At 42.6% G+C, this 17874-nt stretch overlaps 1 protein-coding gene across 1 annotated transcript in view; it reads left to right on the top strand.

Moving 5' to 3' along the window:
- FAXC (failed axon connections homolog, metaxin like GST domain containing) overlaps positions 1-17874 on the top strand; it is a 65381-nt gene that overhangs the window by 23638 nt on the left and 23869 nt on the right. Inside the window, exon 4 of the mRNA XM_069488682.1 lies at positions 3470-3693. Within this exon, the coding sequence (XP_069344783.1) occupies positions 3470-3693 (224 nt within the window). The remainder of the gene's footprint in view (positions 1-3469; positions 3694-17874) is intronic.

The following is a 17874-nucleotide window of genomic DNA, read 5'->3' as shown; positions in this document are numbered from 1 at the left end:
AGATGCTGCAGAGAGGTCAAGAAATACAATTATTTGGATACTGCAACAAGGAGGCGACAGTTGTCTTGGACAAGAATGATTTCGATGGAGTGGTGGGGTGGAAGCCTCCACCATGTGGATAGAATTTTCAGGAATATTGATTGTGAGAGGAGGTGGATTCTTGGTTGCAATAACATGGAAACACGTACAATGTGATGTCTTCCATCTGCAGTAGTGATTTAGGAATCTGTGAAGCAACTATTCTCCTTGGTATTTTAAGCTTATATACATTTCACTGGGCTTGACCCTTCAAGAGCCTGCGTGGCCCAGATTTGCTTCTCTTCCCTGACACTGATCTGTCATATTGGACACAGGGAGTGAGAGAGAGGAAGAGAAATCAAGACCAGGGCAGGAGGGAAAAGAGAGGAAGACCAGTTTCTGAGGTTACTTCTAGCTTAAAAATTCCGAATCAACCCAGTGTTCCTTCTCCTGTGCCCTGCATTCAACCTGCTACTGCTGGTGGAGAACCATTGCATTGATGGGATTTCCTCCCTACTGAGCTGTGTGGCCCAGAACAGCTGCCTTTCCCATCCCTTCCTGCTATTTAAACTCTCTACCCATTGTTATCGCCTCTCCTCCTGCACATGCCCTCATTTCCCACTCTGCGGAGGAAATTGACATCATCAGGTGGGAACTCTGAACCTCTCCATTAGCCTCTCACCCCTTGCGACACCCTCTTTCTCTCTGTCTCAGAGAAGGAGATGTCCCTACTTCTCTCCAAGGTGGCCCTTCCAGCCTGGCCTTCTCATCTTCTAACTTGACTTTGAACTGTGGTTTCCCCAACACTATTCCTTACCCTAGAGACTTCCTTAAGTTACCTTATCTCCTCTTATAGCTCTGAAACTGCCACCAACATGCCCCTCCCCACCAATTCTCTATCTTGAGTCTAAACCTGTCTCCTGAGTTCTCAACCTTCTAGACATCTCCACTTGAGGATTCCATGGGACCTTCAAATGCAGCTTTCATTGCCCAAGGCTATTCCACCTTGTGTAATCCAGTAGTGGCTAATGGTATTATCTGCTGAAACCACCAGTCTAGGAGAAATACTTAATTTCTCCTTATGCATAATCCTTTACACCCATTGGTCAATAGACTCTTTTTCTTCTGTCTTGATATTTCTCCAACACATTTCCTATTCAGCCTCCCCTCTGCCATTGCCTTAGGGCATCATTTCTTGCCTGGTTTTGCTGTAGTCTTGTAATCATCTGTCTTGCTACCAGCAGTTTCTCCATCTTCCAGCCCTTCCTTCAGATGGTCACAAATGTGATTATGTTTCTTTTCTGCTTAAAACCTTCTAGTGATTAACCTTTGTTTTTGGAATAAAGTTCAGCTCAGTCTGCATCAGGCCTGTCCTGCTCTGGGCCTTACCCCTGCTTCCAGCCTCACGTCTTCCAGCTTCCTTACAGTCATCCTATCCGCTCCCTCCCCTTGCTGGGGTTCTTGCGGTTCACCAGGCAGCCACTGTGCTTTGTGCTCACACCTTCACCCTCTGGGAGCTCTGCCTATCCTTCAAGATCAGTTCTGTTTATGATAAAACCTGTGTAATTTGCCTACAAAGAATTTTTTTCTCGTCATATTAACCTGTCAGCTTAGAGCTACACATCTTTCATTTTTATGCTATCGTTGCTTCGTGGATGCTAGTATTACTTGGTTATGCTCAATATAGGATAGTTTGGTTTTATCCTCAGACCACTGACTTCCAAAATAATCAAAGGTTGTATAACCCTTCATTTGTGAATTTAGATCTAGTACAATTAGAATCAAAGTCCTGAATTATTCTAATGGAATGTGAAAATTGCCATCTTAATTACCACAAGTGTAAAAAGAAGGGCAAATAGAAAAGCATTTAGTTTCCATGTTTATGCAGAATTTGCTAGAATAAGTGTGAGATATTTTATATCAGAAGATCCATTGAATGCTCTGACTGTGTACATTAATTAGTCACCATTGCGATGTACTTTTTCCTATTTTCAGAAATATCCATTTCTCGACTCCTCAATACTTTATTATGAGAGACCTACAAAAAAGAGCACACAAAGCTTTCTAACAAGATTTTTAGGCATTATTTTTAAAAGGTAATAAAGAAGAGTTATAGTACAAAGAGTGTGTTGAAATTGGTTGTAGGACTTTTCAGTTAAAAATCAGAAATGCTTCAGAAATTTTAGAGAAATCTATTTTTTATTTTCTTTTTTCATTTTTTTAAGAGGAGAGAACACTAAAAGAATATAACTATTTACAATGATCAAAAATTCCTGGGCCTTTGTTTTTTACCTTTACGTTTTTTCTTGGGGTGGAAAATAGCGTATCATCATAGCTACAATTTACTATCACTCCTTGTGTTTCCTCTAAAAATATTTTTCACTCCTCTGATTTTTTTTGAAGAGGCTGTTTCTGCCCTCTCAACCAGCAGTAGGAGTAAAGATGACTGCCAATAAATCTTTTATTGCTCATTGTGCGGAAAAATGAAAATGTCTTATGCCTGTCCTCCCACGGCTCCTTTCTCCCCAGCCTTCAGCGGGAAACCCTTTAAATCTCTGTCTGTCAACACTGTTGGCCATGGAAACACTCTTGCAGTCACACAAAATCAGCAAAGGCCTGGGTCTGGTGGCCGGCAGGCCGGACGAGCAGTGACTAGCCGCTGAGCTATCCTTACATGTTGCACTGAGTCTAGGGACACCTGGATGGGCCAGGTTGCCACAAGCACCACCCAGGTGGGAAAAAGGATTCAGCCAAGTTGCACTGGCATTTGTATTCACTTTAGCGTCCCTGAGAACAAACTGAGGTAAAGAGTTGATTTTCTGCAGAGCGAATCATTTGCGTAATATTTATAATGTAGAATAAAGACGAACAGGGGTACCTACTCCCTAATCTTCTATCAAAAAGGCAAAAAGATTTCTTTTTTTTTAAAAAAAAACTTCTTGTATCATGAAACATAAAGTGCATACAGAGTGTACAAAACAGAAATGTGCAGTGTAACTGATGAGCACAGAGCATATACCTGTGGAATCGTCATTTTGCTCAGGAAGGGGGTGATGCCAGCACCCCAGTTGCTACAGCCTCCTGCCCTGTGCCCCCAAAGCTGCTCCCTCTCCTGACTCAAAGACTATGGAAGCAGGTTTCCGCTTGTTCTCTGTGGGGTCGCATAAGAGAAAGCGGAAGCATGGCACTGGGAGGGGGTTTGGGGGTGGGGACCAGGAGAGCTTTGGTGGCATCGTTATCTGGATTTTTTACCGTTTCTCTCACAGGCCCTTAAGTCTAGGCATCAACTAGAGCCTGTTGTGATATCTGCCATGCAGATTGCTCTTTGTAAAAGCTGCGATAATTCAGTTTCTCCAGAGTGTACTAAATTCTGAACAACTCATTGGGAAGTGACTCTGTGGAGCTGGTATGTACCTGATGCACAGTATTACTTGTTTCCACACAATTCTAGGACGTTAGCTTATTGCCAGTGGGTGGACAATCTCAATGAGACCCGGAAGATGCTCTCTCTTAGTGGTGGTGGTCCCTTCAGTAACCTGCTGAGGTGGGTCGTGTGCCACATAACGAAAGGAATTGTGAAACGCGAGATGCATGGCCACGGCATTGGCCGCTTCTCCGAAGAAGAGATTTACATGCTGATGGAGAAGGACATGCGGTCTTTAGCAGGGCTTTTGGGTAACGTACCACACCTTCTACTCTATGCTATCTATATCCTTACCTCTTGCATGACGAGTAAAGCACTGTTGGTTTACTAATTGAAAGTTTTATTTTGGTTGGTTTCTTTGCTTCCACATGTAGGTTGCAGTCCCAACATTTAACCAAATCCCCTAATTTTCAGGAGCATGTGTCTTTCTACTTAATTAGTGGTGCGTGATTGTTTTTAATGTGGCGAGCCCCGTGTGAAGAGAGTACGGGACATGCTTGGATATCCCTACCTGGCTGTAAGTGATGCTGATGTTTCTGAATGTGCTGTGAGAAAGGACGGTTTTGCACAAGGTCAGGGTTAAAAGGCTGCTTGTGAACACATCTGCTTGAAGGTTTGACTGGGTACCCATCGACATCAGGTTGAGGTGGAGAAATGTGCCAACAGCGCTGGTTTTGACCCTTTCAGTGTGTGTATGCGACATTTGTCATTTTATCACCCCTTTTATTTTTGTTTGGATGCTTAGTCCTCTTCTATGGGCACACTTTAACTCTGCTTTTGTGTTTGTCACACACAACAGTGTAATTCTGTTTGGGAAACCCCTCAAAGAGAAGCACAGAGCAATGGTGCCCATGGCAGGTGGGGAGGGCTGGGAGGACAGCGTGTACTCTTGCTCCCTGGCCGGCTGCAGGTGGCCTGGGCTGATGTGGTTCTGCACTGGGCAGAGCTTGATTCTCAGCTATGACAATTCAGAAACAGATCCTTTGAATTCGGGACCTTCTGTGTGTGAAATAATGGCTTCTCCTGAGGAACCCCTAATGGATAGGGAGCCAAGTCCTTTGTGTGACTAGGTCACCCGACCTAGTCTTTCGGGGCTGCAGAAGGCAGGTTTTCACTGGCCCTCCCTCAACTGCAGTAATTTCCAGATTCACCCTCCTCCCCATTATGGAGCACAGTAGGTATCTCACCTCCTCTGGGAAGTGGAGTTTGGAGTTTGTTTTGTTGAAATCCACCTGGTACCCTAGGAACTGGAGGCCATGCTGGGTGTAACCGGACCCTTGCCGTGACCCACTCTGGCTGGCTCCTTCCCGTTCCACACTCCAGACAGTTGCTAGACCTGGAGTCCTCCCTTGGACCCCAGCCTGCAGAGGGCAGATCCCAGCATGACATCTAGCTCTCTGCTAGCTTTGTTTTGGGGGTTGTGTTCTATTGGGGGTCTGCTGCTGGCTGGACTCCTTCAAAAGCCCTGTCTGGCTTGGAGAATTGACACTGTCTAGCCCTGATGTTGTTTTGCTCCACTGGGACCAAGTGGACCTGCTTGAGGTGGATATGGGTGGAATTAGCCTCAAGTTTGCCTCATTCCTTTGGAAACTTAATACCATACTCTCGGCTTCAGAAACCAGGCCCACAGCTTAACGATGGCTATGTCTGTTCCTGGCTTCCTCCCCTTTCTCTCCAGCTCGTGCTGTTGGGAGCCCCAGTGAGCAAGGGGTTGAGTCCCCAGAGTTATGACAGAGATCATGCCAGTGAGTGCTACTCATCTTTAACCATTGAACAGTGCGATTTTCTTAACCAGGAGGGGTGGTCCCATCTTTCTGGGGCATTTCTGGGTGGCAGAACTGGAGAGCAGAGTGACAGCAGTAATAATGATAACCCGCAGTGTTTCTCTAGCACTTAATGATTTGGACAATGCGTTCTGTCCAGTGTTTGGGAGATAAGAGGGAAATGAACCACTGATAGCTAAGCTGGATACATGGCAAGTTTCAAAACAGTAGCAAGAGTCAGATGATTGTCTGTAATGAGAAGCTGAGTGGGCTAGTTGGAAAGTTGGAGTTAGCTGGAGTTATATTCTGTGTGGAGGGCCAGGGAGCAGTCTAGTTGTGAACTCTCTGATAGGAGGAGACGCACTTTTTCTGCATTTGGGGAGGGAGAGGCTCTTTGATTGAACTTCATAGTTTCTCTTACTAAATGAGGCAAAAAGCATTCACCCTCCTCTACCTCCCTGCCATCCCCGGGGATATGGTTCACTTTTACTGTCCAGATGCCTAAAAGACCAAACATCCAAAATTACTTTTTGTTGACATAGTTCAAGATTTGGAGAGATTGTCCATGGATGTATTTGAATCACTTGATTGTCCATGGACAAGCGAGTCATCCACGTTCTAGGTTGCTGTTCTGACGTCCCCCTTGGGGAAGGTGTGTGTGTTTAAAGCAGAGGACTGTGCGGAGTGGGTGCCTGATGTTCACCGCTTGCCAGAAATGCATACATTGTCTGTTTCCAAACCCCTCCCAAAAGGCATGAGAGTCAATAAAGAGCTTGGAAGACATGAAAATCAAGAAGAAAAATGTTAGGTTTTTCGGAGGCAGCATGGCTGGAGGCAGGAAGCCTGTGGCTGGCACGTGGGCGTGGGGTCATGGAGCTGATCCCCTGGGTTCATCTCCTGGGCTTCACCACTTACCAGCTCTGTGATCTCACACCGATAACTTGTTATTTCATCTGTAAAATGGGGGTCAGAGCAATACCCACATCATAGAGTGTGAGGATGAAATGAGATCCTTTATGTAAAGTACTTACTATAGAGTCTGGCGGGTAAGAAGTGCTAAATAAAGATTAGCTATTATCCTTATTGCTGTCACAGATTTTGCATGTAACACTTCATTAGAAACATTGTTTTCTGGGAAGACAAAAACCTTTTCTCTACATTTTAAATTTATTAATTAATTGTAGAAATTTGGGAAGGCTCAGAAAAGCACAGGGAATGAAAATAAGTCACTATAATCTTATAACCTATTGCTAACAACAATCACCATTTTGGTGCATATTTTCCCAATATTTTTATGCATAATTTTGAGTCATGTATATATATGTATTTGTACACATATATAGTTTCCATTTCTTCTATTGTCTTATATTTTTAAATATTCTGCACTATGTGATTCTATGTGCCTGGTATCACACTTGGTGCCAGGAAAACTCATATAAGACTCATCAGACAAAATCCCACTTTGCCTTTTGCCTTTTTTATATTTATGTTCTATTATTAATTCTGACTATAGGTGTGATCTTGAAGTGGATAGAGAATAAGACAGAATGCAAATAAGAATTGTATAGTTGTTGCTGTGTTAGCACCGAGAGCCCCAGCTACAGCCATTAGATATGAAATTAAAGTAAGAATAGAAGATAGAATCCAGTACAAAGTCAAAGTAATACCACCCATTTGACAGATAAGAAAACTGAGGCACAGAAAGGCTGAATGACTTGTCACCAGTCACACACCCAGTAAGAAGTGGGGCCAGGAGTCAGATCCAGACTGTCGGACTCAAGACTCCTGCTGTTCTCTGACCCAAGGACTCAGTGCCTTACGAATTGTGCTTTAAAGCGAAGTTACATTATATTAGGACAACTTCTTCAGGACACTTTCTGAAGTTGCCAGAACTTTAACTGTCAAGTTAAAATGTGATCTCCAAAGTAATTTTTAAATATCTTTTATTCGATTGCTCCAGGAAGCCAAAATATAGAATTAAATGTGGAGGGTTGCTATTGGTTTAGAGATTCTGAGCTTGGTGAGGGGAAGCCGTACCCTTCCTTAGGAGGCTCAGTGCCCAGCCTCCAGGCTGAAGTGCGAAAGTACTTTAGGAGAAATGACTTCTTTTTTAGGGGCTGCTCCTGAAAGAGTCAAGTGATAATGGAATTTGTAAATGGAAGCAAGAAAAACAAGCTGATTTCCAGTAAACTTCGCTTTACTAATAAAAAAATGTCATATGCTTTTCTTTTCTTTTTCTTCTTTTTGGCCAGTCTAAAACATTTTATTGAGTTAGAAAATGGCTCAGGGAGTTTTTATTTTTCAGAGTTCTTGTTGACACAAATGTTCTTGCCAACACATTTGTAAGAACCAAATTTGTTGGTTATTTTAGTAAACACAAGTTGTGATCTTTACTACATATTTGATGAAGAGTAAGGGCAAGCCAAGTAGTGCTTCCTTTCAAAGGCAGTAAAAATGAATCGTTTGCTGCTTCATGTCACCTTCCTAAGCATGTGTAATGACAGTGTGGCATAGTTTTCCAGAATGATTGTCTTTTGCTGTTGAATAAAGAAATCAAACAATTTTCCTTTTCAAGTACATAGATATTTGGGTGTTCACTTAGTTTAGAGTTAAATAATTTATAGATGATTAAAACAGTCTGGTTAAGCGTTTGTGATTTGTGATAGAAAGTCTTTAATCCATTCTTAACCAGAAATGCCTTTGGGGTTCCTTCTGTCCTTCCAGACTGGGAAGGCTCACTAGGAAGCAGTGTTCATGCTGGTCAGGAAGCAGATGGACTATGGAAGAGTCAGGGAGACTCAAGGACGGTTGTGTGTTGAGGGAAAGGTAAAGAGAATATGGGTGCGATTATGCCTTGAAGTCTAGGTCAAAAGTCTTGGAAAGGCAGGAAGCCACACTGTAAATCTCTTATACCTCTGGCACACCAAGAGGAGAGAGAGCTGGTCTCAGTGAGCTGAGAATCCTGTAATCCTAGCACTCTGGGAGGCCGAGGTGGGGGGATCACTTGAGCTGAGGAGTTTGAGACCAGCCTGAGCAAGAGTGAGACCCTGTCTCTGCTAAAAATAGAAAAATTAGCCAAGCATCATGGCAAGCACCAGTAGCCCCAGCTACTTAGGAGGCTGAGGGAGGAGGATTGCTTGAGCCCAGGAGTTTGAGGTTGCAGTGAGCTAGGCTGATGCCATGGTACTCTAATCCAGGAGACAGAGTGAGACTCTGTCTCAAAAAAAAAAAAAAAAAAGAAAGAAAGAAAGAAAAAAGAAAAAAAGAATCCAAAGGAGAAGGCTGGGCTCTTGTAGGAAATAGACTGAGGGAGGGGGCTGTGGCAGCCACACACAGGATTGCATTCTGATGCTTCTGGAAAGCAGCTTTGATAAAGTTGATCAGAGCTAAGAGTTATTATGGAGCATTGAGGTGGCAGCCCCTTGTGTGTGAGAGGGCTGGGTTGAAGCTGGGCCTGAGTTTCTTCTCTCATCTCTACTGACCCCTAAGGCTCAGGGTGGGGAACAGGCTGCCCAGGCTAGGTTTGGTGATTGTTTAAAGAAGCTATGTGCTTATCTGGTCATGATGAGGCCGCACAGACTACTAAAATCCAATCTGTCTTTGCTTTTAATTGGATTTTATAGACCCTGGGTGGTGACACAGTAGTTATCTCATGGGAAAAGTAGATGAATAATTGGTAAATAGAGTTGGTTTGGGAGATATAATTATATAGCAAGAGAATAATAAAAATTCAGTTTCAGCTCAGTGAATCAAATTCACTGAGCACCAGTGGTGGTCAATAAATATCTGCTGGATGAGTGAAAAAAAGAATGGGTGAATGTTAGGACACATTTAGCAGACAGCCAAGCATGGTTGCAGGATATGTGGATCTGGGAATACTTTCTGAGCAAAAATTTAAATTTGTGAATGTATTTAAGGGGTAGGGTCAGAAATAGTAATGGGTTGTTGCAGTGGAAACTGCAGTTGCCTCTCAAAGAATGTGTGTTTCAGCCACTTCTCCCTGGTTAGAGACCGTAGGAGGAGAGTGTACTTGTGATGACTAGAACTCAGAGAGAAGAGTAATTCCTTCAACTTGGGACTGTGTGGTCAAACACGCGTGCCTTGACAGTGTGCTAGGCTTTTTGTGAGGGGCTCAGGAGTCAGTGGTGAACGTGTCGGACAGAGCCCTGAGCTCCCAGAGCTGCCACCTGATATTGTGGGGAGCCATTTATAAAATTGCAGCACTGGTGAGGAGTGGCGCACTGGAGAAGTGTGAGGTGCAGTGAGCGCATTTTTGCAGGGGAATTGAATGTGGTGGTGGTGGGTTCCAGGAGGCTTCTTTGAAGAGGTGACATTTCAGCTGGGCTCTGAAAGCTAAGACCGAATTAGGCAGGCATGTGTGTGGGTGTGGGGAACGGAGGTGGGGCAGCGAGTAGAATAGTGTAGACTAGAGCAGGAACATTGTATGTATGGGCCCAGAGATGAACAGCAGCTGGGAGCTTTCAAGGAACAAAAAGGTGGCCAGTGTGTCTGGAAATCATGCGAAAGCAGAAGCCTGGTGTGAAGCAGAGGTGGCAGGGGCTGAGGTTGTACGAGCCTTTAGTGTCTCATAAATAGTGCTGGGCTTTTTCCTAAGAGCAGTGGAAACCATCAGAGGTTTCAAGTTGGGAGGTGGCATGATTCTATTTACATTTAACGTGCTGAAGGGGCCATGAGTAGATTTGGTGGCCCAAGGAAGAGGCTGTTGCTGTCCAGGAAAGATAAGACGGCATTTGTTCTACAGCCGTGGTGGTAGAGTTGGGCAGAAGGTTATGGATTAGAGCTATGTTTTAGAGAGAGAATTGGCAAAATTTAGTGGGGAGACAAGTGTTGATGGAGAGGGCAGGAGTGGGAGTAATCAGGTTCTGGACATGAAAACCTAGCGGAAGAAATAGCCATTCACAGAGCTGGAGGATACTGGAGAAGAGGGGAAAATCTTGAATTTCTAGTATGGGTATGCTGAGTTTGAGATCCCTACGAGACAGACACATGAGTGAGTGGTGCAGTATATGATAAAGGTAGCCATTATCAGTGGAGAAAAAATAAATTAATTCAGTAAATGGTATTGGGACAGCTGGCTAACCATTTGGAACAAAATAAGTACAATTCTGACTTCATGTCTTAAACCTGAATAAATTTCAAATGAATTAAGCATTTAAATGTGAAACGTAAAACCATGAGGGTGCCAGGATAAACTATGGAAACCTTTTATAGAATTTTGAGCTTGGGAAAGTTTTTCTAAACATGGCACCAAAGGGAGAGAGTATAAAAGATAAGTTGAATTGCTTGATTACACAGGGAAAAAGAAAACAAACCTCCTGTTATATCAAAAAATCACCATAAATAAAGTTAAAAATGAAATAAGCTGGAAAAATGTTTGCAACATGTGACAAAGAATTAATATTGCTTTAATATATGAAGAGCTTCTATAAATCAATATGAAAAGTGAATACCTTGGGAAGAAAATTGGTCAAAAGACATAAAAAGGTTTGTAAAGACAATATGAATGCTGAATAAATACATGAAAATAATATTCAGCCTCTTTGGTAATCAGAGAAATGCAAGTTAAAAAGTGAGGCACCGCTCTGTCGATCAAATTGCCAAAGTTTTGTTTTTATTTATTTTCAAATGATACAAAGTGTTGGCAAGGGTATGGGAGAGGTGTTATACTAACATACTTTGATGGTAGGAGTAAAAATTAGTATATACTTTCTGAAGTTGAATTTTATAGTTTCAAAAGATAAAAGATAACAGCATTGCATAAAATTTTGACTGTTTAAATACTCAACTTATAATTTGCTTCTATATAGGTAAATTTAGTTGAAATCCAAACTAGGTGAGGCAGTTGCAAGAGAATACTTTAAATTTTTTTTTTTTTTTTTTGAGACAGAGTCTCACTCTATTTCCCTGGCTAGAGTGCCATGGCATCAGCCTAGCTCACGGCAACCTCAAACACCTGGGCTTAAGCGATCCTACTGCCTCAGCCTCCTGAGTAGCTGGGACTACAGGCATGCAGCACCATGTCCAGCTAATTTTTCTATATAGTTTTAGTTGTCGAGCTAATTTCTTTCTATTTTTTTAGTAGAGACAGAGTCTTGCTCTTGCTCAGGCTGGTCTTGAACTCCTGAGCTCAAATGATCTGCCTGTCTTGGCCTCCCAGAGTGCTAGGATTATAGGCATGAGCCACCACGCCCAGCCGATACTTTAATATTTTTAAACAATGAGCATGCAAATGAATTATTTGAACATTTATTCTTTATCAATTATGCATCAGCTGCTATGCTAGGCTCTTAGGAAACAGAAGAATAAGAATGGTCTCTATGTAGCCTCAAGAAGCTTATAATCTAGTAGTGCTCAAGCTTCTAGGTCCAAACAAGCAATGTCCTAGGATGTGAAAAATTTCTCACATGATCTTGGAACACCTATTGTAATCTTTCAAAAATGGGGAGAATCAGAAAAATGTCAGCAGATGGGGATAGGAAATTGTTCTTATTTCCAGTAGAGGAGGAAAAAGTAGATTTAGATAATGAAATAATGAATTATTAAATAAATGGTGGGTTTTCGTGACCATCATTGGTTCATTGTGAATAAATCGTATCAAAAAGTAACTGCTGTGTCTTCTTGACTTGCTGGACTTAGATAATCTCTTGATTTCTTCAAACCATTGGATACTGTTTCTTGTCATATTATTGTGGGCAAGATGGTTGGTTTTCTAAGGAGGCTTCATGGATGCATATGGTGCCACCAAGGATCCTTGAGTGTTCTTGTGGGGAGGAGAGGGCGCCCTAGCAGGTTGGACCCTCCTCACCCTTGCTTCACTTAGAGATGATCCTCTTTTATCTATTTATATGTTGAAAATATGTTGCCATTTTGTTTGACAGAAGTTTTCCCCTACCAAAGGAAAAAGTTTGAAAACTCCTGGATTAGGTTGAGGTGGATTCATGACTGGCTGGTAACCATATCCTCACAGTGTTGATTAATGGATTAATATCACTTAAAGAGAGCTATGTAGAGACTCTGCTCTTAATTTATCAAGTTTATACTTTTCTCAATGACCTGGTGACAACTTTGAAGGCATGGTTAATGGCTTTTGAATGACGCTAGGTGGAAAGATAGCTAAATAAGTATGGGGGAAATCAAGAATCAGAGCTTTCAACACTGACAAGAGGGAACATAATAGGGATAAATGTCAAATTCTGTACATAGGTCCAAAAATCAAATGGCACAAATACAGGGTGGGAGAGACAATGTGAAAAAAGACTTACGGATTTTAGTTTATTTCAATCTCAGTATGTCCCCAGTGTGATGGGCTGCCAAAGGAGCTGTGAAAAAACTCCTGCATAAACAGAGCATAGTATCTCAGCTTAAAAGTTATTTCCCCAAGGAAACCTTCTGGAACTTTCTCCCAGAGTGTGTCTGGCAAGCCTGTTCCGTGCTCCCAGGCACCTGGCTTTCTTTTTCAGAAAACTCCCTATGCTTTCTCATAATGGTTTGGTTTGAGTGTCTCCTCAGCTGGGCTCTGTGCTAGGCCTGGCAGATGCCTCCTCTGTCTCTAGGGCCTGACCAAGTGCCTGGCACATCATTAGTCATGCTGCAAATGTTTGTTGAACAAAGGTGTGTAATGATCAGCTTGGGATCCATCTTTTCAAAGAAAAATGGGCAAACCTAGTGTGTATCTGGAGGAGGCTGGTAGGAAGGTGGTTAGTGTCAAAAGAATGTATGGGAGGAATTTGAGGATGCCTGATATGCATAGTCTGGAGAAGTGAAGCTATTAATAAAATATTAATATGCTAACTTTTTTCAAATATTTAAAAGTGAGTAGTGACTTAAGGTGTTGCTGCAGATGACGGGTATGGTAGGGGAGAGGAGAAGGAAACAGAGAGGAAGGTGAGATGTGTATTTGGGGAAATGACAGTAACTTACAACTCAGGGTAAGGCAGAACTTAAAGACAGGCTGTCCAAAATTGGGAGGCCCCGGGTCTTATGATGAGGCCTCAGTTCTCTTCTCCAGATGGGGTTGGGTGACCCGCATTATGATAGGAGGGGTCTTTTTTTACAGGCGGTGAGATGGTTAGAAAAACTCTCTGGAGGTCTTTCCAGTTCTAATGGTTTCCTGATTTTATGTTCATTCTCCAGAGAGAAGAACAGAGTCATTTTTCCAAGTCATAAAACAAAGCAGAGGCTAAAGTGGGATTCGTTGAGATTCATTGACTGGCATTCTGTTTGCACTCTTGGATTGTGATTTATGTTTAGGCTGCTGCTCATGCTGCCGAAGGCTTAGTGCTTTAAATGATCTGTAGCTATAGTATTCTATATCCCTTGTTATTAAATCTATGTTTCAAATAGTTAATCTTCCACTTCTTGTTTTTTAAGTTTTAATTTTTTAATTATTATGGGTACATAATATTTGTATATATTTGTAGGGTACAGATGATGTTTTGATACAGGCATACAATGTGTGTTAATCCAATCAGGGTAATTGGAGTATCCCTCACTTCAATCATCTATTATTTCTTTGTGTTAGGAAAATTCCAATTCCACTCTCTTAGTTATTTTCATTTTTTTTTTTTTTTAGCCCACTGTTACCTGGGCTAGAGTGCTGTGGTGTCAGCCTAGCACACAGCAACCTTAAACTCCTGGGCTTAAGCTATCCTCATGCCTCAGCCTCCCCAGTAGCTGGGACTATAGGTGTGTGCCACCACGCCCAGCTAATTTTTTCTATTTTCAGTTGTCAGGCTAATTTCTTTTTATTTTTAGTGGAGACGGGTCTTGCTCTTGCTCAGGCTGGTCTCCAACTCCTGACCTCAAGCGATCCGCCTGCTGCGGCCTCCCAGAGTGCTAGGATTACAGGCGTGAGCCACCACGTCTGGCCTCTTAGTTATTTTAAAGTATACCATAACTTATTGTTGACTATAGTCACTTTGCTGTGCTATCAAATATTCTTCATTCTGTCTATCTAACTAGATTTTTGTACTTATTATCCATCCTCTTTTGTAGGCTATTTTAATATCGGGTCTTCCTACTCTATTTAATTAGATCATGCAGCAGCACCTGATAGAGATGCCCAGGTCATTGCCATATTAGGCCCTCAGGCCTGGGCTGGGAGCTGCTTGGAACACGGCACATACCGTACTTGCCAGTGAAAGTGGTGGGGGAGAGCCCTCACAGCCAGGCCGAGGAAACAGATGAAAAACAATAGGCTACATCTATGCACATGTTAGCACATTTGTCATGTGCTGAGTAACTGTGCACAAAGATCAGATGAGGAGCATGAAAACATAGACGTAGTTATGTCTATTATAAGAAAATAATAGACACTAAAAGGAATGTTCTGGAACCTCAAAGCAGTGTTTACTAATGCAGGTTCTAAGTGTTCTCAAACTACAGGAGCCTGTTTTGGACAGTGGCTCTCAGTTCTGGCAGTTTACAGAGTCAACTGGGGACTGTGGGGATTGGGGGTGTGTGGTTTTAAAACGCAGCTGCACAGGCCCATGCCAGGCCATTTAATTCAGTGTCTGGGTGAGGGGTCTGAGGAAAACTCAGCAGTGATTCAAATATGTCTGTAATCCAATACAGGGCAGGGGTGGAAGGGCCAGACAGGGAGGCATGGAAGGTGCCAGGTGAGGGTACTGTGGCTCGGTTTGGGCAAGTACCAAAAGGGAGAATATTGCTCTGTTTTGTAAAGGAGGTGATAAAATTCAGAACATATTGGGCCTACTTCACAGTTTTGTCTGTAGGCCTGTCTGCGTGGTACATAGCCTGGCCTGCCCTTCTTTCTGTGTCAAAAACCTATCATCTAGACTGCAGATTTTTTTTGTGTGTGGGTAAATCTTAGACAGTATTTTTAATAACGCTTTGAAGATACTGTAGTCTTACAACACCCTGAGAGCTGGTTATTGCACAGATGAGAAAGCAGAGAGGCAAGGGAATGGGTGCAAGGCCATTCAACTGAAGACAATGCTTTTCTTCTGCTCCAGTACAACATCTGTCTGTTTGCGTTGGTGACTTGTTAAAGTCACATGCAAGAATAGTAGTCATTTGACCTGGAAACCATAAATTCTATTTTTACCTGTATTGATTGGATTCGGGTGAGTGCTTAAGCCTTTTGTAAGTTCATACTGGAGTCCTGTGCTCAGCGATTGAAGTGAAAGTGATTTACTCTGAAAAGCCTTTACATGTTATTCAATAACCCTAAATTGCTGGCTGTTCTCTGAGGGAGAGGGCCATTAGATTGCATACTCAGACAGCATTAACTCCTCTTTTCTCTCATCCTCTGCAGTCCAGACTTCCGGAGGGAGGAGGGAGGAGGGAGGAGGACTAGACAGCCTGAGGGCCTGGTATCCCTCCATAGCCAGGGATTGTGGTCCAGGCTCCACCAGTGTTTGCATTCTTATGGGGACTGGACAGTTGAGGCCCTGAATTGCGGTTCATTTCTTTTCCATTTTCACTGTTCCTATCTGAATTGACAAAAATATGCTGATTATTCATGAAAACAAAAAATTACTTTTAGCAGAATAAAATTAAATGCTAATTGGTACCGAGTTCCTAGAAATCTTTGTGGCTTGTTTAGCAGCACAAATTGGTTGGTGTAATTCCGACACGCACTCGGGTCTGCACTTTATCCTGGGGGTATTCTTCTTCTGTGAAAAGTAACTTTGACTTTGTGTTTAAATTTCCGGGTTCCAATTCCTGAATGATTACAATAAAAGAAAAGAACAAGAAAATATACCTCACAAGATAGCACTATGTAGACAATAGGCTTTTAAAAATCTTTATCAGTATACGTCCTCCAGCTGTGTATGTGCTAGAGATGAATATAGAATGAGAGGGCTCAGCACTCCCCCTCCACTGCTGCCCTGCCTGGTTTGCCAGACAGAAGCACTCCCTGTGTGTGTTCTCTTGGGCCCACCTGGGTGCGAGTCAGGGGGGAGTTATAGATAAGTGATGACCTGGTATATCCTAATACATTCAGTAAGCTGTTCGGTCCTTGGTCAACCTAACAACATATTTTTATTTATTTAAATTATTCAATTTGTATAACCAACCAACATTTAAGAAAATTGGAAAAAAATTCGGTATCTTCCATCATTCTGTCCCCTAACTCAGTAAATGTTTTCTATTTTCCTGTACCTTCCACATGCATATTTTTAGGCGATTTCATTTTTGATGTACACATCTCTTTGTATGTTGTTCCCTTTTTTAAAGCAAACACTAAACATTTTTCTGTGTGTTGACATATTTACAAAATTTATCTCTTTTAATAGCTACATGATATTTCTTTGTGTTGGAAAGTACCTATGTTAATTCCTTTAAAATTAGTACAATTTTTTTTGTATTTATAGATAATTCTTAAATATCTTCACATATTGCCTCTGAGGAGTTATTTACTTGAGATAAGCTCATAGGAATGAAATTATTGGGTGAAAAAGTAAGAACGTTATTAGGTCTGTTCCTAAGCATTGTCATGGTGTTTTCCAGAAGAGATGCAAAATTTACTAAGTGACCAGTAAAAGACTGAGGTACCAGTGTCACTGAAGGCTTACCAGTATCAGGTCGTATTACGGAAAAATAGTTTACCACTTTATTCATTGTAAACTGGTGTCTTAAGTTTGCTCTGTTTTCTGATTTTTAAATCACTCGTAAGAATAAACACTTTTCTTTTTGAGTTTTCCTGATTATGTTTCTTCTGTGATTTGTCCCAATCCTTTGTCCATTTTCCTATTGAATCTTGAGGGTTTTTAAAAAATGTAATTTGGTCTATTTATATTTCGCAGTTTTGTCTTTGAGTGATGTTTGAGGCAAATATTCACTCAGACTCACGTGAGTCTTAAAGGTTTATGTGGATGGGCACTCTGACCTAGGCTCATCCTCTTCACGGCCATCCCAGCTCCACTGTAGGCATCGCAGTGCTTGTGTGGCCCTTTTGTCCAACACCTGGGGACACGGCACTGAGCTGGCACCCTGTGGTGACCTCCACTCCTTCCATGGAGCCGCCCTCTCCCATAGGCCTTGCCCGCACAGCCTGCCAGTGCACCCCACTCAGTCCCCAGCCTCCCTTGATCTCTGACCCCAGACACGCCTTCTCTCAACAGTGTGTTAGCCCCTTACCAGGTGTACTCCCCTCTCACTGGCCGAGCCTGAGCTCTCCTTAGTATCCCCCCACCCCAGCTCTTCACCTTCCTCACCCACCTGTGCCCCAGTCAGCCCGTCTCCTCACCATGCCACATCCCACCCCCACCCTTCCTCAGGCCTTTGAGTACAAATTCTCTTCTCTCTCTTCAACCCTTATCTCTTTATCTGTTCCTTCTGCCATATAAGTCTGCCATCTTTAAAAATACCATCCACTTCTGTCCCGTCTCTTGCCTTCCCTTCATGCAGAAGCTTATTTGAAATGTAGCAGCAGTCACACTCTTCCCTGACCTCCCATTCACTCCTGGAGCCACTGCAAACTGACTCCTATGCACGATCCCCCAATGGCTCCCGAAAGGGTGAATAACACTCTACCATTTAATGGCCTTCCTTTTGTATTTTGGAAACTCCCACAGGGGCGGAGGCGTTGAGGAGCCTCTCTTCTTTGCTGTGATGCTAATGGACATGAGATTTCTTGGATGTATTAAACTACAAAGGACTGAGGCTTTTTCCTCCTCTGGA

Source organism: Eulemur rufifrons, chromosome 15 (genome assembly GCF_041146395.1).
Source record: "Eulemur rufifrons isolate Redbay chromosome 15, OSU_ERuf_1, whole genome shotgun sequence".
NCBI lineage: Eukaryota > Metazoa > Chordata > Mammalia > Primates > Lemuridae > Eulemur > Eulemur rufifrons.
Note: the sequence above shows the minus strand (reverse complement) of the source record. Positions and strands in the feature narration are given on the sequence as shown.